At 39.7% G+C, this 25,397-nt stretch overlaps 3 protein-coding genes across 5 annotated transcripts in view; 1 reads left to right on the top strand and 2 right to left on the bottom strand.

The window, feature by feature from the left end:
- Positions 1 to 25,397, bottom strand: part of LOC128697522 (alpha-ketoglutarate-dependent dioxygenase alkB homolog 4) — a 159,759-nt gene that overhangs the window by 9,626 nt on the left and 124,736 nt on the right. The window contains exon 1 of one of the 2 annotated variants that reach the window (XM_053789272.2): positions 356 to 664. The exons of the other annotated variant lie outside the window; for it this stretch is intronic. Within the exon in view, the coding sequence (XP_053645247.2) occupies positions 356 to 466 (111 nt within the window). The 5' untranslated portion in view covers positions 467 to 664. Of the gene's footprint in view, positions 1 to 355; positions 665 to 25,397 lie in introns of those variants that run through there. 2 annotated transcript variants of the gene reach the window in all.
- On the top strand, positions 3,083 to 6,603 carry ATPsynE (ATP synthase, subunit E). The gene is made up of 3 exons (XM_053789292.1): positions 3,083 to 3,225; positions 4,535 to 4,691; positions 6,430 to 6,603. The coding sequence occupies exons 1-3, from the start codon at positions 3,088 to 3,090 to the stop codon at positions 6,483 to 6,485; spliced, it is 351 nt and encodes a 116-aa protein (XP_053645267.1). The 5' UTR covers positions 3,083 to 3,087; the 3' UTR covers positions 6,486 to 6,603.
- The window catches only part of key (NF-kappa-B essential modulator kenny), a 31,292-nt gene continuing 16,954 nt past the window's right edge, over positions 11,060 to 25,397 (bottom strand). For both annotated transcript variants that reach the window (XM_070093974.1, XM_070093975.1), the window contains 5 exons: positions 25,168 to 25,335; positions 24,258 to 24,434; positions 23,041 to 23,201; positions 20,190 to 20,298; positions 11,060 to 11,297 (listed from right to left, as the gene is read on the bottom strand). In XM_070093974.1, coding sequence (XP_069950075.1) covers positions 11,175 to 11,297; positions 20,190 to 20,298; positions 23,041 to 23,201; positions 24,258 to 24,434; positions 25,168 to 25,335 — 738 coding nt within the window. In that variant the 3' untranslated portion in view covers positions 11,060 to 11,174. The remainder of the gene's footprint in view (positions 11,298 to 20,189; positions 20,299 to 23,040; positions 23,202 to 24,257; positions 24,435 to 25,167; positions 25,336 to 25,397) is intronic.

Genomic DNA, 25,397 nt, shown 5'->3' with positions numbered 1-25,397 from the left:
AAAGGCTTAAGATGATTTGGTGTGGTTGATCCCCATGCACAAATACCATAGACGAGGTTAGGGTAAATGAGAGAGTGTGAGTACAAAGCTAAAATTATTATAGTAAAAAAGAAGTGCTAAACCACAATGCTAGAAGAGCTGGTACATAGTACCGAATCTTTGAAAGGATGCCTACTGTTTTGTGAGTCACTGTTAGTTATATTATTATTATTATAATCAAGGGGAAGCGCTAAACCAGGAGGATTATACAGCGCCGGGGGGGGGGGGATGTGGAAGGCATTCAGGCTTAATTCGGGGAACTGGAGCACAGATCCAATTCCCTAAATCAAGAGCCCCTCAATTTGTCTTGCCTTACCCGGTCTTCTTCACTAATCCAACTGGAGTGAGAAGTTGAAGCTCCATAATTGTTCTCACAAACAAGGCAGGTCCGCTGGCCTTTACAACCACAAGGTCGAGGGTGAAACATTTAATTTATGACAAGCCACACCTCACGCTCTATTGAACCTTCCCTCCCGGACTCATGGATTATTATTAAACTCCTATGACTCGTACAGCTGTCCTGGGAGGAAATGTTGCTCAATTCTGGACAAAAATAAAAAATGGAAAGTGAACGGCTACTGATTCTTGTTGTTGGGTTTAAAAGGGCCACTGACAGCTTAATGATAAAGATTTTTATTTCTTTGTAAAGGTTACAATGTGTAATTATAATTTTGGTTTGCTAAGTATTTATTTATTTATTTATTTATTTATTATTACTTGGACATGATACATAGTTGTATAAAAGAAATACAGTGGCTAAGTGTACATGCCAAAAACCCCTCGTATGCAGAGCCGGGTATTTCGGGCAGACACAAACACCTTATCAAGCCCTACTTCTCGATATTCTGAGAAAAAATAATAAAATAATACATAATAATATAATAACAGATAAGATAAAAGATGAAATAAAGAAACTATGCTTATTTAGGTATAGTTACACATACGTACACTTATCATACATAGTGTAAATTGCCTAGGATAACACAAAAATTCAGACAAAGTGAGTAATATCCACTGGGGTTTTTGAGTAAGTTTATTTAGGTACAGATACACAAAACTATCATACATGGCTTAACATATGTGTAAATTACCTAGGATAAACCTCCCAAAAAAGTCAGACAACGTGACTTATTTCCACTCGCATCCCTGTAAAATGAAACACAAACTAGAAGTTTCCAAATAGATCAAGTACATCCTTCATTCAACAGGCCGGTTTGCTGGACGTGTGTTGGGAAATTACTCTATAATTTGTTCATGATTGTAGCCATGTATAAACGTAAGTAACTTTACTTGCATGATTCATTACCTTTGTACCTAGTTCAGCTATCAAAACTTTGGTGGTCCAGTCCCTGGACCCATTATGTACCTCTGTAAGATAAGATAAGATAAGATAGGATTTTTAACCCCCGAGGGTTAGCCACCCAGGATAACCCAAGAAAGTCAGTGCGTCATCGAGGACTGTCTAACTTATTTCCATTTTGGTCCTCAATCTTGTCCCCCAGGATGCGACCCACACCAGTCGACTAACACCCAGGTACCTATTTGCTGCTAGGTGAACAGGACAACAGGTGTAAGGAAATGTGTCGAAATGTTTCAACCCGCCGGGAATCGAACCCGGGTCCTCCGTGTGTGAAGCGGGAGCTTCAGCTACCCACAGGATGGGTATGAGGTACATAATAAACATATTAAATTTAAACTCTCGTGAAATTATTAGAAAAAGCCATTAGAGGAAAGTGGATTCAACAATTAGAGAATAATAACATACTGGGCAAGAACTTGGTTTTCGGTCTACACAATCACGTATAAGAATCTTGTTCAATTATTATTGCAGAGTTGTGGTAATTGTTCAAGAAAGAAATGGATAGGAAGACTATATTTACCTGAACTTAAAGAAAGTTTCAGACAAAAGTCCCCATGAGATTAATCTGGAAATTGCAAAATTTAGGAGAAATTAAAGGTAAATTGTTACAATGGATGAAAGATTTCGAAAGGAAAATGCGAAGTTATAAAAATAGTATGTACATCAAGGAAAATGAGAGGACACAGATGCAAATTAAGAAAAAAAGTGGAATGGGAAGGAAAGAAAACTGTTCTTTTCACACAAAATGGTAAACCAGTGGAGGCATTAATGAAAATTTAGTAGGTGTTGCAGCCATTGGAAATTTCGAAAAATTATATGAACAGAATACTGAAGACGAAACACCACGAACATTGCTCTGCTCCTGTACCTACGAATAGGTAACAAACACAGATACCTACTTACTGCTATGTAAACTTGAGCAAGAAATGTAAGGGAATATGCCTGTTTTCACTCGCCCCAAGATCGAAGACGGGTTCGTCGGTTGTGAGGGTATAAAAAAATCTAACTATTTAAAGACACATCCCCTGCCCCCCCCCAAAAAAAAACTAAGGGGAATAACTGATCATTACATTGTTAATGATAAGCTACTTGAAATCTCGATAATGGCCGTATCTTATAATGATTAAAACAAGAAATAAGTCACTGACTTTTTTGGGTTATCCTAAGTAATCTACGCATATTCTGCTATGTATGATAATTTATGTAACTGTATTTATGTGTACCTGTACCTGAATAAACTTATAAATGTTGTCCCGTGGCCTGGTGGCTAAATTCTCGCTTCACACGGCGAGTCTGGGTTCGATTCCCAGCGAGGGTAGAAACATTGGGCGTGTTTCCTTACACCTGTTGGCTATGTTCCCCATCAGTAAAATATGACATGAGTACCTGGGTGTTAGTCAACTGTTGTGGGTCGCATCCTGGGACAAAAACTGACCTAATTTGCCCGAAATGCTCTGTATAACAAGGAGCTTTCTATATAGTAGTATGTCACTGATGTCCAACTAGGCTTGAATACCTTGTACATGAACTTGTAGCAAATAAAGATTTATTAATATTATTATTATTATTACCATTATTATTATTGTTTAAATTTCGCGGTATTAAAAACAACGTAAACACCAATATTTTACATTTTTACTTAGTCATAGAAAAACTAAATATTAATATTGTTGTCAAAAAACATTTTTATGCCTTTATGTGAACTATATAACATAAAGGAAGAGATAAATGGTAGATATAATATTGAAGTAGAAGTGAAGCTGTGTTCTGGCTCTGGCAAGATGGCGACACTGGCTCCTCCTGTCCGTGTTTCTCCACTAATTAAGGTAAACCTCTACACTTACTGTCACTAATATAACGTACACGTAGTTCATGGTATTGCAAATATGTTGTGCGAGCACTGTCTAACCTGGGTTAGCTTATGGTGAGTTGGTGTGAGAGTGGAAGAGGAGCCGGCAGTTGTGGGGAATTGACTTTTCAGATATTTACTCTACATAATTCCTGGAAGGAAGTCCCTTGATGATGTGAAGGGCTTTTGATCCAAGGATTTGAGCCTGACCTCTCTTCTAGGTAATTTGGGTTATCCAAGGTAATGTACACATTCAATTATGTTAGATAATTTTACTTGTGTACCTGTAGGTTTAGCGCTTCATTTTTATAATAATAATAATATGTACCAGTACCTAAATAAACTTACTAACCCAAGTGGAAATAGTCACGTCATCTGACCTTTTTTGTGAGGGTTAACCTAGTGAATTTACACGTTCTTATATATGATGATAGATTGTATAACTGTATCTAAGTATTATTATTATTATTATAATCAAAAAGAAGCGCTAAGCCACAAGGGCTATACAGCTGTATCTAAGTAAACTTCATTACCTGCCATTCCCCAAGGCACTGTGTAACCCCAGCTTGTTTAGCGCTTCCCTGTGAATGTAGTTAAGAAGTGGTAATAATCTTTGGTTAATATTGAGATAAGGTCCTTGTGAGAGTTTTTATTATTATTATTATTATTATTTTGCTTTTCATTGGGGGGATGCACCACCCCCCCAATGAAAAGCAGGGGTGTCACTAGCACGTTAAGAGACCATACAATAAGTGTCAGGGGCCCGAGACTGTTCAACTGCCTCCCAGCACACATAAGGGGGATTACCAACAGACCCCTGGCAGTCTTCAAGCTGGCACTGGACAAGCACCTAAAGTCAGTTCCGGATCAGCCGGGCTGTGGCTCGTACGTTGGTTTGCGTGCAGCCAGCAGCAACAGCCTGGTTGATCAGGCTCTGATCCACCAGGAGGCCTGGTCACAGACCGGGCCGCGGGGGCGTTGACCCCCGGAACTCTCTCCAGGTAAACTCCAGGTAGAGAGGAACTTGTCCATGACTTTTGGGTTATCCTTGGTAATTTACACATTACTGTGTGTGATAATTGTAAGCAAGTTTATTTGGGCACAAGTACATATAGGTACAATTACCACACTGTAAATTACCTACGATAACCAAAAAAAGTCAAAGTGACTTATTTCCATTGGGGTCCTTGTAATATCATATTATTTAAAAGTACTTAGTGTATCTGTACCTGAATAAATATAATGTGTGTAGAGATGTATTATATAAATTAAATGTGTATTTGCAGTTTGGTCGCTGGGCAGCTCTGCTAACTGGTATCATATATGGAAGGAGCCACTTTAAATCACTAAGTGCAAAGGAAGCTATTCTCAGAGAAGAAGAAGCCAAGCATGCTGTTATTAGAAATGCTCAGCTTGCTGAAGAAAAGAACAGATTAAACAGAGGTAATAAATTTCTCAGTTCAGTACTTGTTAGATGTAGAATTTATTTGTTAGAACCTCTTAGTGCCAAGTCAATTTCCTGTGGGAGTACTACTTCTATACATTTAAAATTAGATTCTTTGTTTTGAGTGTTGATACTAAGGTTTGATTATTTTGTTGTATTGAAACAACTACAGACAGATAATCAGAGATAGTATGATTGTGGAAATTGTTAAAACAGTGAGATCGTCATTTACTTTAAATAGTCTGATTTGAATTTAGTAGTAGTATCATTGGCTAAATTTAATGAATCAATTATATACATTTTTATTTCCTAATTTATTTCCTTTGAGAAATTGAGGTTTTTAAATTCTGTACCATAGGTGGGCAACAGATTTTTAAATGTGGTCACAGATGCGTTGAATGAAAAGTGAAATTTTCCACACCTTGCAAAAATCGAGAAATTGGGCTGCTCACTTGAAAACTAAAAGACTATAATAAATTGTGTGAACAGGTTTATTAAAAATTTGTTAATTCTGACTTCAGTTACAACTGCCTTAGATGCAAAAAAAAATAACAAATTCTTGAAATTAAAAAAACAAAAAAAAATTAATGCAGGATATGGGGATTTTCTTTTTGGGTCACCCTGCCTCGGTGGGAGACGGCTGACTTTAAAAAAAAAAAAAAAAAAAAAAAAAAAAAAAAAAGTCGTCTTGCAAGTTTCAAAAATTTTTGGCTCAATATCTGTACTCGATACACATCTTGATTCTACCTTTAAATTGACCAAAGTTCAAGAGCTCTATTTTGATGTGATTAATCACATCGTTGAGAACAGTTAACACACCCACATTGATCCAGACTAATTTCAATTTTTTTTTCCCTCAAAGTTGGAGAAATCCCTGTCAATCAGAATATATTCCTGTATATCTCTGAAGAATTCTGCTAGGGTAAGATAAAATAAGGATACAGAATGTTAAGACTCATGAAATCGTAATGACATGACTGTAAATAAACCATACCGTGGGTAGGGATAGAACCTGCGATCAGAGAGTCATAGAACTCCAGACTGACGAGCTAGCCACTGGGTCAGCTGGTTACATCAAGATTCGTCCAACTGGCCTGGCTACATCAAGATTCGTCCAACTGGCCCGGCTACATCAAGATTCGTCCAACTGGCCCAGTGGCTAGCATGTCGGTTTGGAGTCTTATGACTGATCGTGGGTTCTATCCCCACCCGTGATATGGTTTTTTCAGAATGTCAAGTTGCAAGCAGCACATGCCATTCAGAAAAAGACTTATGTTTTATTAGAGCCAAAATATGTCAAACTCAAAGCTGCCACATTTTCATGGCCACTTTGTCACTTGTGGTGATTGGAGACAGGGTTGCCCATATTGGTTTCATACTCTTCATATTTCCTATTATTCTTTAGTAAATTCTTTTGTTAATCATATTTTAGTTTGCAATATATGCTTTCATTGTATGTTTTGTAATACATTTGAGATTTGCTACATCTATTCATCATACTGTATATACAAGTTAATTGAAGAATACAAATTTGAACTTGTGTATTTTTACAAAGTACCATGTTTAGTAATGACCTTATCCGGCTATTCCTGATATAATAAATTCATTATTGCCACCCTAAATTAACAAACCTTTATTTGATAGCATGTGATCATTTACACTTATTGTTAAAGCAATTAAAATGCATGTGAAAATTAGCTGACAAGTTCTAATAATTTATTTTAATATCCCCATTAGGTGAGATGATCTATTTAGCAGAACAGGCTGGTGTCCCAGTTCCACCAAACTTCTAGCATGACCTCCTTCAGTTACATTCTTGTCTTCGATAAGTCTATGAGCTGTATAGAAATATAATGAAATGGTAAACTATGTATAAAGTATGTCTCTTATTAAATAAATTAAGACTGACCAGTATATATTTATTTTCCTTTAAAGATGAAAGGTTTAGCTGTTATTTTTTAGGATAAACTCAAAGCACTTAAAAGGAACCTGTGCATTTAGCATTCTTCAAAATGATTCCTTGAACAGTAAAATGGCATACAGTACTAGTGTTTTGATTTAAATAATTGTTTATTTTTTAAAATGCAGTGATTCTTTTATAAGGTGACTGATCTTCAATGGGGGCCTTGCTGCAACAGTAGGACTATTGATTCAAACATTTGTTCTGTGCCCTTTCTTGGATTTAATCCAAATAACACCCAGCTCTTTCCCTCCTTTTGACCACACAGGTTATATTTCTTTGTGAAATACCACCCAGCTCCTAGACAAGGATAAAGGAATCGCTTTTAGTGTTGTTCTAACTTGACGTTTGTTAGTAGTGCTGAATTAGTCATGTCCCTCTATCCAATAGAAACTAAATCTTGGGGCATGTCAGGTGACCCTCTGGTGAGACACTGGGTAGCCATTTGGCAGGGCCTCAATTGTATTACTACTGGAGGTTGCCTGCAAATCCATGAGTGGCAACTTATAACACATTACTCCTTACATTAGAACTCTTGCTTAAACAGGCAGTTTTTATCATCATAACTAAGTGCTAAACCCATGAGGGCCATACAGCACTATACAGGCAGTTTTGCTAAGCCTAACTCGGTTAATTTTGTAGGTACCATCCTGGTGGTACACGCCAGGTAGGATAAGATGTAGTTTCCAGGAAACAACAGCATTACATGTCACAGCAGAGATGACTAGTTTAGTGTGGGTACGTGATTGTTTATTCTTTCCAATTGGGCTACCACTCATGGGTTTAAATTTTCTAGTTGTACTAAAACTTGCCAAATTACTTTCACTAGACGTTCTGCCGTCTCTGATCATCCATTGTACCTATATGGCTCTCGTATCCCAGAACGTGATACGGTCAGATTTCTAAGCCTTCTGTTTGACCATAGGTTATCCTGGAAACCTCGCATTACCTCTCGGAAGGCAACTTGTCATAGCTGGCTGAACCTCTAAAACCCTCGCTCATCTTTCATGGGGGCTGATTGTAGAACCCTCCTTCGACTACGTTCAGCCCTAATTTTAACGAAACTCGATTATGGCGACCAGGTATATTCAGCGGCCTCTCCTGCACTCTCTCTAGCCTTAATCCCATCCATCACCAGGGATTACATTTATGCCTTGGTGCTTTTCGCTTTTCACTGGTTGAGAGCCTCTATGCAGAGGCAAATATTCCATCCTTGTCCGATTGCAGTGATGCTCATTGCCTGCACTATTATGTTCGCTCTCATGACCTCCGCAATCCTTCCATATATAGGATAGTCACTGATATTAGTAGATGTTTGTTTGTTTGTCGTCCCTGTTTACTCCGTCCCTTTTCTCTTTGCCTACATTAACTTGTCTTCTCTTCAGTTACCATCTTTCTATGTTCATGTAGCATCTTGCTTTTCCCTACCCCCTTGAGAAGTTCTGATGGTTCGTGTCTGTTCTTTCCCACTGCCATGTGCGAAAACCCAACTGCCTATGGTGACTTCTCTCTCTCTTTTTCTTAACCACTTCTGATCTCATGCCATCACAGTGTACAATGATGGTTCCAAGTCTTTTGACGGCATCGGATTCGCAGTGGTGTTACTGGACAGCGTCATGCGAGGTCATTTATTATCCCTGGCTAGCATTTTTACAGTTGAATTGTATGCCATTCTTGTAGCACTTACCCGTATTGCATCTATGCCAGTGTCACCATTTGTGGTCGTTTCAGACTCCCTTAGTGCTTTACAGGCTATACGAAAATTTGATGCACCTCATCTCCTGGTTCTTCGTATTCAACTTTGGTTACTCCATATCTTTGTGCTTGCTAGAGATATTGTTTTTTGTTGGGTCCCCAGTCATGCTGACATACAGGGAAATGAACAGGCAGACACTGCTGCATGTTCAGCAATACATGACCTCCCAGTTTCATATAGAGGTGTTCCAGTCACAGACTATTTTGCTGCAATTGCTACCCACCTTCGCACTCACTGGCAACAACGTTAACCTGATCTGCTCTATAATAAACTACTTTCTATTAAACCGAGTATAGGTTTCTGGCTGTCTTCTTATCATCAGTGCTGAGACTGGGAGACTACTCTCTCCTGTCTTCACATCGGCCACACTCATCTTACTGACGGGTATCTCATGGAGAGGCGCCCTGTTGCACTCTGTAAGAATTGTCAGGTTCCAGTTTCTGTTAGCCATATTCTGTTGGACTGCTCACTCTATCAGCGAGCACGCAGAATTTACCTCCAATGTCGTCACCGCTCTAATGCCCTTACTTTACCTTCCTTTCTTGCTGATGGTGCCTCATTTAACCCAGACTCTCTCAGTGACTTTTTGACAGCAATTGATTTACTGTACAAACTCTCATGATGATGCCTTTAATACTCCTCACAGCCCTTTCTACCTCAATCTCTTGCTACCCTATACCTCTGCACTATCCACTCCCCTCAAGGAAGGTTCATTGATGTTGGTGAGAGGCTCTTGATTTAGGAAATTGGATCTGTGCTCCAGTTCCCCGAATTAAGCCTGAATGCCTTCCACATCCCCCCCAGGCGCTTCATAATCCTCCGGGTTTAGCGCTTCCCCTTGATTATAATAATAATAATAATGCACTATCCACTGCCCCGCTGTGCTCTATGACCTAATAATCATCCCTCTTTCCCTTGCTACCCATTACTCCTGCACCCTTCCCTGCCCAGCAGTGCTGTATAACTCTTGTAGGTTTAGCTCTTCTTTTTGATTATAATAATAATTTGTTTATTCTTGGACCTGCCTCATATTTTTTACCTTGTGATAAATGAGATGTATGCTCATTCTTCAGAATCCCAAGTGACCGCTACACCTTTTACTGACTTGCATGCCCATGGATCCTCCTTAGAACCAGGAATTGCTTTCAAACATTGAGTTGCTGCCTGAACCCAGTACAGTACCAACATTTTACCTACATCCTCTGGTACCCAACTCATGCTCTACCTTGAGCATGGGCCAGGTTTTCCTAATAATGCAACAACAATTATTGGATAGTTCATGTGTCGAAGAACAGACTGGCTTAAATCCATCAACCAAAAAATTGAAATACATAATCGACAATACTGATACTTTAGTTTGTGTACCTTCTCACTCGACCCTCAAAGGTTTCTTGATCTAAGGATTTGGACTTGTCCTCCTTTAAGTTGAATGTGATTGCTACCTATTCACCCAGGTTCTGTATGACTCCCTATGGGTTAGGGCTTCCATTAAATACAATACGTAATTACCTTGTACAAACAAGAAATGAATTAACTAGAAAAACCTTTTTCCCTATAGGCTGTAACCCACTGAAGAAAAGTATGAGCCTACAATCAAAAACAGGTATTGGTGGATATCGGTCAGTTTTGATGGTGTTGGTATCAGCAAAAGTTTTGGCACTGTTCCATTACTAGCCATAACTGCAGTGAAATGCACCCTGCATATACTCATCAGTGCTCCATTTTCCTTTCAGGTGCTGCTGCTGGAGAAAGTAAAATACTGTAGTTTGCTGTTTAAGGAAAAAAAGTCATATAATATAGCAGTGCTACAGCTATGTCAAGGAAAAATACCTTTTGATATGCCTGACACTCGGAACATAGTGAACACCTCTAGTACACCTCCCGTGTTTAACCCTTATGAAGTCCTCACCTCTGACATTCCTGCATGTTGCCTCTGTCACCTCAGTCTTAAGCTATTCATTCAACCCTTCCACCACAGCCTCAAAAACTCAAAACTCCCAACCAATGTACTGTACTTTCCAACACTACTGCATCCCTCAAGGGAGGCTCTTTAATGCTGAAAGGCTATTGATGTAAGGAATTAGATTGTTCCTCCCCTTCCTTGGATCAAACCTGATTGCCTTCTGTTCCCCAGGCACTGGATGACCTTTATAAATACTTCTACTAATAATAATTTACACTCTGTCTTTTATAGTCTTGCCTCAAGAAATGACCCCTCCAGTTGTGATGATCACTTAAGTATATGCACTCTCACATCTTCCTCACAACTCCATGTGCCCACACAGGCTACTCAATGTCAGGAGACAACAAACTTCTTGCTTCCTATCTTGGCAGCTTCTAATGCCTCTCCCTTCTCTAATCCAGTTTCTTCTGTTACCTGATGCATCACAATTCCTACCATTACCATGATTACAGAAGCAATTAAGGTCATATCTGCATTAGTGAAGAGAAGATGATCGAAACTAGAAACAGATTCTCACCTAATAGATTTAGCATTTTCCATGAGTAATAATTCCAGTGATGCATCACACTTGCCATGTGAGCTGTGTCAACTTCACACTTGTTATTTATTGAGAATTGCTACTGCAAAAGCACTCCCCCTCCCATGTATGTGTCTTTAAGAAACTATTTTACTACTTAAAACTTACATGTTAAATAATTTTTTATTGGCATTACTAAGACCATGTTTAAACAGTTGCTATTGTATACATCAGGGAGCAAGAAATGACTTAACATTTTGCCAACATGAATGGTAATCTAAGTAGACTAATCCTCGTCAAGGCATCGGTTAACGTGCTCTTCCAGTGGGTGGTACTGAGTGAAGGATTTATTACACTTTGGGCAATAGAAAAGGTTCTCATCCAACTCTTCCTCCTTCTTTTCTTCTTCCTGTAAGATAAAACAGAATGTAAAAATGATATGTATATAAAATTATGAGCAAAATTAAGGCTTAAATTACTGTATCTGATTTCTGAAGAAATTATTCATTTGTACAGATTTTTGGGAATGGACTTTTTGGTGGATGGTTCCATGAAAGGTGAGGTGACGAAGGAAAAAAGGCAGGTGGTGCATTAAGGAATCTGTGGAGACAGAGAGCTTATCTTTGTAAGGCAAAAACGGAAATGTACCAGAGTATAGTGGTACCAACACTGCTGTATGGGTGTGAAGCATGGGATATTGAATGTTGCAATGGAGAGGAGGCTGGAGGCAGTGGAGATGTTGTGTTTGACGGCAATGTGTGGTGTAAATATGCACAAAATTAATTTAAGATATTCAGAGGGCTGATGAGGGACTGTTGAGATGGTTTGGACATTTAGAGAGAATGGAGGAAAATAGGATAACTAGGAGGGTATATAAATCTGGAGTGGAGGGTAGAAACCCTCTTAGGAAAGTTGGAGGGAAAGGGTAAAGGAGGTTTTGAGTGTAAGGGGCTTTGACATCCAACAGGCTTGTGTGAGGTTTTTGTTATTTGATGTGCTGTTGGAATGTGAGTAAAGTAATATTTATGAAGAGATTCAGGGAAACCGGTTAACCAAACTTGACTTCTGGAGGTGGGAAGGGTTTAGCGCTTCTTTTTGATAAGAGCCTCTTCTCACTTTGCAACGTACTCGTTTACCGAAACCTTGGACTTATGACGGGCTCTCTGACCAGTATCCATACCTAAATAATGTATATTAGAGCTGATTTCCTCTATTCTGTTTATTTCAATATACAGTACACTACTGTATAAACATTTAAAAATATACCAGAAATGTTATAAATGGTGCAAAGGTGACAATAAAACAATATTGAAGATGGTTGACACAAACTCACTACCATTATAGTATGCTCATCACTTAGCGACGAATTCGTTTAACGACACAGTCTTAGGAACGGAACTCCATCGTTAAGTGAGGAGAGGCTGTACACTGTAATGTAAGTGACTAAAAGTATTTTCTTTTGTCAGGTCATCCTACCTTGGAGGGAGACAGGTTAGGGTGTGTAGAAGAGAGGGAGACTACTTCCCGGTAAAAGTAGGTCTTAGACAGGGATGTGTAATGTCACCATGGTTGTTTAATATATTTATAGATGGGGTTGTAAAGGAAGTAAATGCTAGAGTGTTCGGGAGAGGGGTGGGATTAAATTTTGGGGAATCAAATTCAAAATGGGAATTGACACAGTTACTTTTTGTTGATGATACTGTGCTTACGGGAGATTCTAAAGAAAAATTGCAAAGTTTAGTGGATGAGTTTGGGAATGTGTGTAAAGGTAGAAAGTTGAAAGTGAACATAGAAAAGAGTAAGGTGATGAGGGTATCAAATGATTTAGATAAAGAAAAACTGGATATCAAATTGGGGAGGAGGAGTATGGAAGAAGTGAATGTTTTCAGATAGTACTTGGGAGTTGACGTGTCGGCGGATGGATTTATGAAGGATGAGGTTAATCATGGAATTGATGAGGGAAAAAAGGTGAGTGGTGCATTGAGGTATATTATTTTATTTTTTATTTTTTTTTTATTATCACACTGGCCGATTCCCACCAAGGCAGGGTGGCCCGAAAAAGAAAAACTTTCACCATCATTCACTCCATCACTGTCTTGCCAGAAGGGTGCTTTACACTACAGTTTTTAAACTGCAACATTAACACCCCTCCTTCAGAGTGCAGGCACTGTACTTCCCATCTCCAGGACTCAAGTCCGGCCTGCCGGTTTCCCTGAATCCCTTCATAAATGTTACTTTGCTCACACTCCAACAGCACGTCAAGTATTAAAAACCATTTGTCTCCATTCACTCCTATCAAACACGCTCACGCATGCCTGCTGGAAGTCCAAGCCCCTCGCACACAAAACCTCCTTTACCCCCTCCCTCCAACCCTTCCTAGGCCGACCCCTACCCCGCCTTCCTTCCACTACAGACTGATACACTCTTGAAGTCATTCTGTTTCGCTCCATTCTCTCTACATGTCCGAACCACCTCAACAACCCTTCCTCAGCCCTCTGGACAACAGTTTTGGTAATCCCGCACCTCCTCCTAACTTCCAAACTACGAATTCTCTGCATTATATTCACACCACACATTGCCCTCAGACATGACATCTCCACTGCCTCCAGCCTTCTCCTCGCTGCAACATTCATCACCCACGCTTCACACCCATATAAGAGCGTTGGTAAAACTATACTCTCATACATTCCCCTCTTTGCCTCCAAGGACAAAGTTCTTTGTCTCCACAGACTCCTAAGTGCACCACTCACTCTTTTTCCCTCATCAATTCTATGATTCACCTCATCTTTCATAGACCCATCCGCTGACACGTCCACTCCCAAATATCTGAATACGTTCACCTCCTCCATACTCTCTCCCTCCAATCTGATATTCAATCTTTCATCACCTAATCTTTTTGTTATCCTCATAACCTTACTCTTTCCTGTATTCACCTTTAATTTTCTTCTTTTGCACACCCTACCAAATTCATCCACCAATCTCTGCAACTTCTCTTCAGAATCTCCCAAGAGCACAGTGTCATCAGCAAAGAGCAGCTGTGACAACTCCCATTTTGTGTGTGATTCTTTATCTTTTAACTCCACGCCTCTTGCCAAGACCCTCGCATTTACTTCTCTTACAACCCCATCTATAAATATATTAAACAACCACGGTGACATCACACATCCTTGTCTAAGGCCTACCTTTACTGGGAAAAAATTTCCCTCTTTCCTACATACTCTAACTTGAGCCTCACTATCCTCGTAAAAACTCTTCACTGCTTTCAGTAACCTACCTCCTACACCATACACTTGCAACATCTGCCACATTGCCCCCCTATCCACCCTGTCATACGCCTTTTCCAAATCCATAAATGCCACAAAGACCTCTTTAGCCTTATCTAAATACTGTTCACTTATATGTTTCACTGTAAACACCTGGTCCACACACCCCCTACCTTTCCTAAAGCCTCCTTGTTCATCTGCTATCCTATTCTCCGTCTTACTCTTAATTCTTTCAATTATAACTCTACCATACACCTTACCAGGTACACTCAACAGACTTATCCCCCTATAATTTTTGCACTCTCTTTTATCCCCTTTGCCTTTATACAAAGGAACTATGCATGCTCTCTGCCAATCCCTAGGTACCTTACCCTCTTCCATACATTTATTAAATAATTGCACCAACCACTCCAAAACTATATCCCCACCTGCTTTTAACATTTCTATCTTTATCCCATCAATCCCGGCTGCCTTACCCCCTTTCATTTTACCTACTGCCTCACGAACTTCCCCCACACTCACAACTGGCTCTTCCTCACTCCTACAAGATGTTATTCCTCCTTGCCCTATACACGAAATCACAGCTTCCCTATCTTCATCAACATTTAACAATTCCTCAAAATATTCCCTCCATCTTCCCAATACCTCTAACTCTCCATTTAATAACTCTCCTCTCCTATTTTTAACTGACAAATCCATTTGTTCTCTAGGCTTTCTTAACTTGTTAATCTCACTCCAAAACTTTTTCTTATTTTCAACAAAATTTGTTGATAACATCTCACCCACTCTCTCATTTGCTCTCTTTTTACATTGCTTCACCACTCTCTTAACTTCTCTCTTTTTCTCCATATACTCTTCCCTCCTTGCATCACTTCTACTTTGTAAAAACTTCTCATATGCTAACTTTTTCTCCCTTACTACTCTCTTTACATCATCATTCCACCAATCGCTCCTCTTCCCTCCTGCACCCACTTTCCTGTAACCACAAACTTCTGCTGAACACTCTAACACTACATTTTTAAACCTAGCCCATACCTCTTCGACCCCATTGCCTATGCTCTCATTAGCCCATCTATCCTCCAATAGCTGTTTATATCTTACCCTAACTGCCTCCTCTTTTAGTTTATAAACCTTCACCTCTCTCTTCCCTGATGCTTCTATTCTCCTTGTATCCCATCTACCTTTTACTCTCAGTGTAGCTACAACTAGAAAGTGATCTGATATATCTGTGGCCCCTCTATAAACATGTACATCCTGAAGTCTACTCAACAGTCTTTTATCTACCAATACATAATCCAACAAACTACTGTCATTTCGCCCTACATCATATCGTGTATACTTATTTATCCTCTTTTTCTTAAAATATGTATTACCTATAACTAAACCCCTTTCTATACAAAGTTCAATCAAAGGGCTCCCATTATCATTTACACCTGGCACCCCAAACTTACCTACCACACCCTCTCTAAAGGTTTCTCCTACTTTAGCATTCAGGTCCCCTACCACAATTACTCTCTCATTTGGTTCAAAGGCTCCTATACATTCACTTAACATCTCCCAAAATCTCTCTCTCTCCTCTGCATTTCTCTCTTCTCCAGGTGCATACACGCTTATTATGACCCACTTCTCGCATCCAACCTTTACTTTAATCCACATAATTCTTGAATTTACACATTCATATTCTCTTTTCTCCTTCCATAACTGATCATTTAACATTAATGCTACCCCTTCCTTTGCTCTAACTCTCTCAGATACTCCAGATTTAATCCCATTTATTTCCCCCCACTGAAACTCTCCTACCCCCTTCAGCTTTGTTTCGCTTAGGGCCAGGACATCCAACTTCTTTTCATTCATAACATCAGCAATCATCTGTTTCTTGTCATCCGCACTACATCCACGCACATTTAAGCAACCCAGTTTTATAAAGTTTTTCTTCTTCTCTTTTTTAGTAAATGTATACAGGAGAAGGGGTTACTAGCCCATTGCTCCCGGCATTTTAGTCGCCTCATACGACACGCATGGCTTACGGAGGAAAGATTCTTTTCCACTTCCCCATGGACAATAGAAAGAAATAAAAAAGAACAAGAGCTATTTAGAAAAAGGAGAAAAACCTAGATGTATGTATATATATATATGCATGTGCGTGTCTGTGAAGTGTGACCAAAGTGTAAGTAGGAGTAGCAAGATATCCCTGTTATCTTAGCGTGTTTATGAGACAGAAAAAGAAAAGGAGGTATATGTGGAGTCAAAAAACGTTATCTATGGAGGCAAAGAAGAGAATGTATGAAAGTATAGTAGTACCAACACTCTTATATGGGTGTGAAGCTTGGGTGGTAAATGCAGCAGCGAGGAGACGGTTGGAGGCAGTGGAGATGTCCTGTTTAAGGGCAATGTGTGGTGTAAATATTATGCAGAAAATTCGGAGTGTGGAAATTAGGAAAAGGTGTGGAGTTAATAAAAGTATTAGTCAGAGGGCAGAAGAGGGGTTGTTGAGGTGGTTTGGTCATTTAGAGAGAATGGATCAAAGTAGAATGACATGGAAAGCATATAAATCTATAGGGGAAGGAAGGTGGGGTAGGGGTCGTCCTCGAAAGGGTTGGAGAGAGGGGGTAAAGGAGGTTTTGTGGGCAAGGGGCTTGGACTTCCAGCAAGCGTGTGTGAGCGTGTTAGATAGGAGTGAATGGAGACGAATGGTACTTGGGACCTGACGATCTGTTGGAGTGTGAGCAGGGTAATATTTAGTGAAGGGATTCAGGGAGAAAAAGTTAGCATATGAGAAGTTTTTACAAAGTAGAAGTGATGCAAGGAGGGAAGAGTATATGGAGAAAAAGAGAGAGGTTAAGAGAGTGGTGAAGCAATGTAAAAAGAGAGCAAATGAGAGAGTGGGTGAGATGTTATCAACAAATTTTGTTGAAAATAAGAAAAAGTTTTGGAGTGAGATTAACAAGTTAAGAAAGCCTAGAGAACAAATGGATTTGTCAGTTAAAAATAGGAGAGGAGAGTTATTAAATGGAGAGTTAGAGGTATTGGGAAGATGGAGGGAATATTTTGAGGAATTGTTAAATGTTGATGAAGATAGGGAAGCTGTGATTTCGTGTATAGGGCAAGGAGGAATAACATCTTGTAGGAGTGAGGAAGAGCCAGTTGTGAGTGTGGGGGAAGTTCGTGAGGCAGTAGGTAAAATGAAAGGGGGTAAGGCAGCCGGGATTGATGGGATAAAGATAGAAATGTTAAGAGCAGGTGGGGATATAGTTTTGGAGTGGTTGGTGCAATTATTTAATAAATGTATGGAAGAGGGTAAGGTACCTAGGGATTGGCAGAGAGCATGCATAGTTCCTTTGTATAAAGGCAAAGGGGATAAAAGAGAGTGCAAAAATTATAGGGGGATAAGTCTGTTGAGTCATAGGTAGTAGGTTGGTAGACAGCAACCACCCAGGGAGGTACTACCGTCCTGCCAAGCGAGTGTAAAACGAAAGCCTGTAATTGTTTTACATGATGGTAGGATTGCTGGTGTCCAGTTTTCTGTCTCATGAACATGCAAGGTTTCAGGTACGTCTTGCTACTTCTACTTACACTTAGGTCACACTACACATACATGTACAAGCATATATATACATACATACCCCTCTGGGTTTTCTTCTATTTTCTTTCTAGTTCTTGTTCTTGTTTATTTTCTCTTATCTCCATGGGGAAGTGGAACAGAATTCTTCCTCAGTAAGCTATGCGTGTTGTAAGAGGCGACTAAAATGCCGGGAGCAAGGGGCTAGTAACCCCTTCTCCTGTATATATTACTAAATGTAAAAGGAGAAACTTTCGTTTTTCCTTTTGGGCCACCCCACCTCGGTGGGATACGGCCGGTGTGTTGAAAGAAAGAAAGAAGTCTGTTGAGTGTACCTGGTAAAGTGTATGGTAGAGTTATAATTGAAAGAATTAAGAGTAAGACGGAGAATAGGATAGCAGATGAACAAGGAGGCTTTAGGAAAGGTAGGGGGTGTGTGGACCAGGTGTTTACAGTGAAACATATAAGTGAACAGTATTTAGATAAGGCTAAAGAGGTCTTTGTGGCATTTATGGATTTGGAAAAGGCGTATGACAGGGTGGATAGGGGGGCAATGTGGCAGATGTTGCAAGTGTATGGTGTAGGAGGTAGGTTACTGAAAGCAGTGAAGAGTTTTTACGAGGATAGTGAGGCTCAAGTTAGAGTATGTAGGAAAGAGGGAAATTTTTTCCCAGTAAAAGTAGGCCTTAGACAAGGATGTGTGATGTCACCGTGGTTGTTTAATATATTTATAGATGGGGTTGTAAGAGAAGTAAATGCGAGGGTCTTGGCAAGAGGCGTGGAGTTAAAAGATAAAGAATCACACACAAAGTGGGAGTTGTCACAGCTGCTCTTTGCTGATGACACTGTGCTCTTGGGAGATTCTGAAGAGAAGCTGCAGAGATTGGTGGATGAATTTGGTAGGGTGTGCAAAAGAAGAAAATTAAAGGTGAATACAGGAAAGAGTAAGGTTATGAGGATAACAAAAAGATTAGGTGATGAAAGATTGAATATCAGATTGGAGGGAGAGAGTATGGAGGAGGTGAACGTATTCAGATATTTGGGAGTGGACGTGTCAGCGGATGGGTCTATGAAAGATGAGGTGAATCATAGAATTGATGAGGGAAAAAGAGTGAGTGGTGCACTTAGGAGTCTGTGGAGACAAAGAACTTTGTCCTTGGAGGCAAAGAGGGGAATGTATGAGAGTATAGTTTTACCAACACTCTTATATGGGTGTGAAGCGTGGGTGATGAATGTTGCAGTGAGGAGAAGGCTGGAGGCAGTGGAGATGTCATGTCTGAGGGCAATGTGTGGTGTGAATATAATGCAGAGAATTTGTAGTTTGGAAGTTAGGAGGAGGTGCGGGATTACCAAAACTGTTGTCCAGAGGGCTGAGGAAGGGTTGTTGAGGTGGTTCGGACATGTAGAGAGAATGGAGCGAAACAGAATGACTTCAAGAGTGTATCAGTCTGTAGTGGAAGGAAGGCGGGGTAGGGGTCGGCCTAGGAAGGGTTGGAGGGAGGGGGTAAAGGAGGTTTTGTGTGCGAGGGGCTTGGACTTCCAGCAGGCATGCGTGAGCGTGTTTGATAGGAGTGAATGGAGACAAATGGTTTTTAATACTTGACGTGCTGTTGGAGTGTGAGCAAAGTAACATTTATGAAGGGATTCAGGGAAACCGGCAGGCCGGACTTGAGTCCTGGAGATGGGAAGTACAGTGCCTGCACTCTGAAGGAGGGGTGTTAATGTTGCAGTTTAAAAACTGTAGTGTAAAGCACCCTTCTGGCAAGACAGTGATGGAGTGAATGATGGTGAAAGTTTTGTCTTTTTCGGGCCACCCTGCCTTGGTGGGAATCGGCCAGTGTGATAATAAATAAAAAAAAATTCAGGGAAACCGGTTATTTTCATATAGTCAGACTTGAGTCCTGGAAATGGGAAGTACAATGCCTGCACTTTAAAGGAGGGGTTTGGGATATTGGCAGTTTGGAGGGATATGCTGTGTATCTTTATATGTGTATGCTTCTAAACTGTTGTATTCTGAGTACCTCTGCAAAAACAGTGATAATGTGTGAGTGTGGTGAAAGTGTTGAATGATGATGAAAGTATTTTCTTTTTGGGGATTTTCTTTCTTTTTTGGGTCACCCTGCCTCGGTGGGAGACGGCCGACTTGTTGAAAAAAAAAAAAAATTAGTATGTTCATTAAACAGATAAAACTTATAATGTTTTGAACTCAAGACCACTACTAAATCATAAAAAATAGAACACAAACAAACTCCAAAGACTAAAAAGAATGTAGTACCATAGGAATATTAGAAAATTCTTCACAAAGTGGCAGAACACTGAAATGGGTTACAAAAGGCAGTAATAAGTGTAACAGCAAGTGAAACCTTTACAATTTTTATAATAAAATTAAATACCACAAAAGGGACATAATTTTAGCTCTCCCGTAGCTACAAATAGATAATTAAACCTAGGTGAGTACACAAACAATCCAAGTTTTAACCTTCTTGTCAGACGAGGTGCTGAGTTTCTCCCACAATGCTTCTTGCAGACCTCCACCAGAGGCAGCTACAGTTGGCTCCTCAGAACCAGCTCTGGAACCTCGGCCTTGACTGAAATATTAAGAATACACGTCAATGTGATCAACTTCTGAATATATATTGTATATGATGGTAGGTCCTGTCATCTACAAATATGAGAGGGATGGAAATGGAAAGTTGCTTAAAAAAATAAAGAGGTTTTCTGTGTAGTAATTTTCTCCTAGCCTAGTATATCAACTGGTAAAATTACAGTTACAAATATTATTATAGCAGTAAAGAATTATATTCATGAAAAGTGCTAGACCCATGGGGATAATCCAGCACTGACTAGCAGAGAAATTACAATTTCCCATCAAGATAATATAAAAAAATTTAGTTTAAGCAAACAACAACAAACACACTGGTAAAACCAAATGCACAATGTTCAGTATACAGTACTGCACAGTTACTCTTCATCACAACATTTAAAAGAGATTTTAAGAAACATCTAAACTCCATGTAAATGTCCTACTACATCAATGATTATATCTCAACTAGCATTAGACAAACACCTTTAATCCTCACATGTTCATCCAATTAATTCCTCCTCCAGTTGTTCTGCTTCTATAACACTGTCAAGATAATCTGGGTTCAGTGTGCTCTGGATAAGGCTTCTGCCATAAATTGGTTCCTTTCAGGTGATTTGCTGGCAGTATGCCTCCTGGCTATAGTAACAGCCACTTGAGTATGCACACTTCATGCTCCTCATTGAACAGATGAATTTGAGGAGTTCAGTGCTGTGGGTCCCAGCTTATGAGATGTGTTTCATGGAGTACTCAGTCAGGAATGTCATGACTAGGTCCTTCAAAACAGACAATTGAAACCATGTCCCCTTTCATACCTGATCACCCATAGCGCTACAGCAACATGTCTTTCCTCTCTCAGTTCTGGGTGCAAGTGCTGATTAATGTTTTTCTACATCCAAAACGATGGTACATCCTCAGTCTTGTCCTCCTGCATCAAAAACCATGGTACATCATCATTTTTTTCCTTCTGCATCAATAATCAAGGTACATCCTCATTCTTCTCCTGCATCAAAAATCATGGTACATCCTCAGTCTTCTTCTGCATCAAAAATCATGGTACATCCTCAGTCTCCTCCAACAGATATGTTAATTCTAGCTGACACCTGGTACTAGTCTGGTGTGCACCCCCTATCTGGCAACTGAATACTACAACAGAGTAACATCATCAATGAGCAAACAAAGCTGTTTTAGGTACAAATAAGTAATATGACCATATCAAAGCTTGACGTAAGAAGCTGGGACAAAAGTTATATCTTCTTATTCCTTCAACATACCAGCCATATCCCACCGAGGTGGGGTAGCCCAAAAGAAAAAACTAAAGTTTCTCCTTTTAAATTTAGTAATATATACAGGAGAAGGGGTTACCAGCCCCTTGCTCCCGGCATTTTAGTCGCTTCTTACGACACGCATGGCTTACAGAGGAAGAATTCTGTTCCACTTTCCCATGGAGATAAGAGGAAATAAACAAGAACAAGAATTAGAAAGAAAATAGAAGAAAACCCAGAGGGGTGTGTATATATATGCTTGTACACGTATGTGTAGTGTGACCTAAGTGTAAGTAGAAGTACCAAGACGTACCTGTAATCTTGCATATTTCTTTCTTCTTTCTTTCAACACACCGGCCGTATCCCACCGAGGCGGGGTGGCCTAAAAGGAAAAACGAAAGTTTCTCCTTTTACATTTAGTAATATATACAGGAGAAGAGGTTACTAGCCCCTTGCTCCCGGCATTTTAGTTGCCTCTTACAACACGCATGGCTTACGGAGGAAGAATTCTATTCCACTTCCCCATGGAGATAAGAGGAAATAAACAAGAATAAGAACTAGAAAGAAAATAGAAGAAAACCCAGAGGGATGTGTGTATATATATATGCTTGTACATGTATGTGTAGTGTGACCAAAGTGTAAGTAGAAGTAGCAAGACGTACCTGAAACCTTGCATATTTATGAGACAGAAAAATGGACACCAGCAATCCTACCATCATGTAAAACAATTACAGGCTTTCGTTTTACATTCACTTGGCAGGACGGTAGTACCTCCCTGGGTGGTTGCTTTCTACCAACCTACTACTTAGGTCTTGCATATTTATGGGACAGAAAAAACACCAGCAATCCTACCATCATGTAAAACAATTACAGGCTTTTGTTTTACATTCACTTGGCAGGACGGTAGTACCTCCCTGGGTGGTTGCTGTCTACCAACCTACTACCTACACAAAAGTTATATACGTACAGTAATTCCATCTAGGCCTCCCAGAATCTCTGATGTAGGAAAGCACCTTTTAACATTCAAAACAATTTTCTTTTGAGTGTATTTTAACCAAAAATTAAGCAGTGAACAACCATCACCTTAAATGTGGATGTGAAAAGGATCATTGTGTGATGTAGTTAAGCTCATACTGATATATTATGCTGCCATGACAGTTCACCTGGTGTTTATGGAATGGTGAGGAAGGCATCACTTAACAGCATGTCTGCTCTTTTGTATGTATGTATTTAGATTTAAGAACTTTAAAGTATATATTAGTTTTTAATAAGTTTTTAAAAGAAAATCTGAAGTGTATTAAAGAAAGTGTCTACATTATTATTATTATTATTATTACAAGATGCTCATACAACATTTAAAGAATGTGTGGCAATCTGGTTTCATCTGAGGAAGGGCAAGGTAACTAATTCCTTGGATTTAGAGTCCTTCATTAGCATGGAAGCACCTCTTTAAAGAAAGAGAATGTCTACAAAATAAAACAAACCCTTGATGAAGATGTCTACGCTGGTAAGCCTCCAATTCATCAATGAGCTGTATGTTCCGAGTCTGGAGGTGACGTAACTCATCTCTCAATTTCTCTCTGTCAGCAGCCAGAGCCTCCCGGGCTTCACGTTCTGCTCTGAAGTCCCCTTGATACACTTCCACCTATGAAAAAATATCAAGCAAAAGTAAATGCAGTCCCCTGCTATGAACAATATCACTTAGTGAAATTCTGTTATGTGATTTTTTTTTTAACAAACTGGCTGTTTCCCACTGAGGTAGAGTGACCCAAAAAAAAAGAAAAACCCAAAAAGAAAAAAAAATTTCATCATCACTCATACATAATCACTGTCTTTGCAGAGGTGCTCAGATATGACAGTTTAGATGTCCCTCCAAACTGTCAATATCCCAAAACCTTCCTTTAAAGTGCAGGCATTGCACTTTCCATTTCCAGGACTCAAGTCCAGCTAACTGGTTTCCCTAAATCCCTTCACAAAATATTACCCTGCTCACACTCCAACAGCTTGTCAGGTCCCAAAAACGATTCATCTCCTTTCACTCCTATCTAACACTCTCATGCACTCTTGCTGGAAGTCCAAGCCCCTTGCCCACAAAACCTCGATTACCCCCCCCCTCCAACCTTTTTGGGGATGACCTCAACCCCGCATTCCTTTCCCTACAGATTTATATGCTCTCCAAGTCATTCTACTTTGTTCCATTCTCTCTAAATGACCAAACTACCTCAACAGCCCCTCTTCAGCCCTCTGACTAATACTTTTAGTAACTCCACACCTCCTCCTAATTTCCACATTATGAATTCTCTGCATTATATTTACACCACACATTGCCCTTAGACAGGACATCTCCACTGCCTCCAGTCGCCTCCTCGCTGAAGCATTTACAACCCATGCTTCACACCCATATAAGAGTGTTGGTACCACTATACTCTCGTACATTCCCTTCTTTGCCTCCATGGATAACGTTTTTGTCTCCACAGATACCTCAATGCACCATTCACCTCTTTTCCTTCATCATTTCTATGGTTAACCTCATCCTTCATAAACCCATCTGTCATTCATCTTTGTTATCTTTCTATATTGTATTTCATATCTTTACTGAACAATACTTGTGGAAAACCTACACCTCTTCTTAATCCCCAAACTCCAGATTCTCTGTATATTATTTGCACTACACATTGTGCTCTAACATATCTAACTTTACCTGAGCTCTGAGTATTGCAATAGTCTCACTTTCACTTGTGCGTTCAGCCAGAGCAGCTTTTGTTTGGCCAAGCTCTTTCTTAATTTTGGACAGCTCGTCATTCTTGGCAGCTAACAATTCTTCATATGACATAAGCTTGGCTGTGGCTTCATCATGTTTTTCACTAATAGACTTTATCTAAGAGGAATAAAAAAAGAGGATATTAGATAGCAACATACATCTGTTGTACATATTAATACATGTATAATGTAAACAGTATCTTTATATTTCTAGTATACAATATTAATATAAACCTAATGTTTTTTTTTTTTTAACAAGTCGGCTGTCTCCCACCGAGGCAGGGTGACCCAAAAAGAAAGAAAATCCCCAAAAAGAAAATACTTTCATCATCATTCAACATCATCATCAACCTAAAGTATATGCAGTATATATTAACCACATGACACTTGTCTTTGTGATAAGATAACAAGCTGGCCCAATGTTAGAGTCAGTGCAAAGCCCTAAGGCTGGGGCTACTGCAGCAGCAGCTACTGGCTTACTGGTGCTAGATTCAGTGGTCTCAGTGATATTGCTTGGCTTTATACATTCTGCACAAACTTGCATTTGTTGTGACTAATATGGCTACCATGTGAACACCTTGTGACTTTACCACTACCCTGTAAAGAACCTTGTAACAGATTTGGTAATCTGAGAAGAAAAGTAAATTACCAAAAGGAGAACAAATCTAATGCTTCCTTCCTGGATTTTCCTGGAACTGTTCACAAATAACCTGCGTATAGGAGAATGAAACTTATGGTGACGTTTCATGTGATTAGTTAATGGTTTAAGTAAGACCAAAACATCATCATATGTCTCATTCTCCTATGTGTGGGTTATCTGTGGAATGGACAAACAGATGTGAGCCACCAACCTTGACTTGATAATATTGGTCATTGTGTGTGTCTCTCTCAGCTCGATCTTTCAGTTCCTGTAGGTCCTTCTTTAAACGGTTGATTTCTGTGCGAGCCCTGGTGAGAGCTGTCCTCTCATCATTAGTTTTCTGCCTTTCTGCAGCCAGTGCAGCTTCCAAGGTATCTACCTAAATAAAAGTCAGCAACACAGTAGTTTGTAGCAACTTCATGTAATATATCACTTGGTTAT

Source organism: Cherax quadricarinatus, chromosome 44 (genome assembly GCF_038502225.1).
Source record: "Cherax quadricarinatus isolate ZL_2023a chromosome 44, ASM3850222v1, whole genome shotgun sequence".
In the NCBI taxonomy this organism is placed as follows: domain Eukaryota; kingdom Metazoa; phylum Arthropoda; class Malacostraca; order Decapoda; family Parastacidae; genus Cherax; species Cherax quadricarinatus.
Note: the sequence above shows the minus strand (reverse complement) of the source record. Positions and strands in the feature narration are given on the sequence as shown.

What these genes read in the sequence shown, in the direction of transcription:
- ATPsynE (XM_053789292.1), top strand. Translation starts at nt 3,088, where the DNA reads ATGCCTTTATGTGAACTATATAACATAAAGGAAGAGATAAATGGTAGA. An exon ending in GTGTTTCTCCACTAATTAAG is followed by an intron (nt 3,226 to 4,534) that starts GTAAACCTCTAC and finishes GTGTATTTGCAG; the next exon opens with TTTGGTCGCTGGGCAGCTCT. An exon ending in AAAGAACAGATTAAACAGAG is followed by an intron (nt 4,692 to 6,429) that starts GTAATAAATTTC and finishes TATCCCCATTAG; the next exon opens with GTGAGATGATCTATTTAGCA.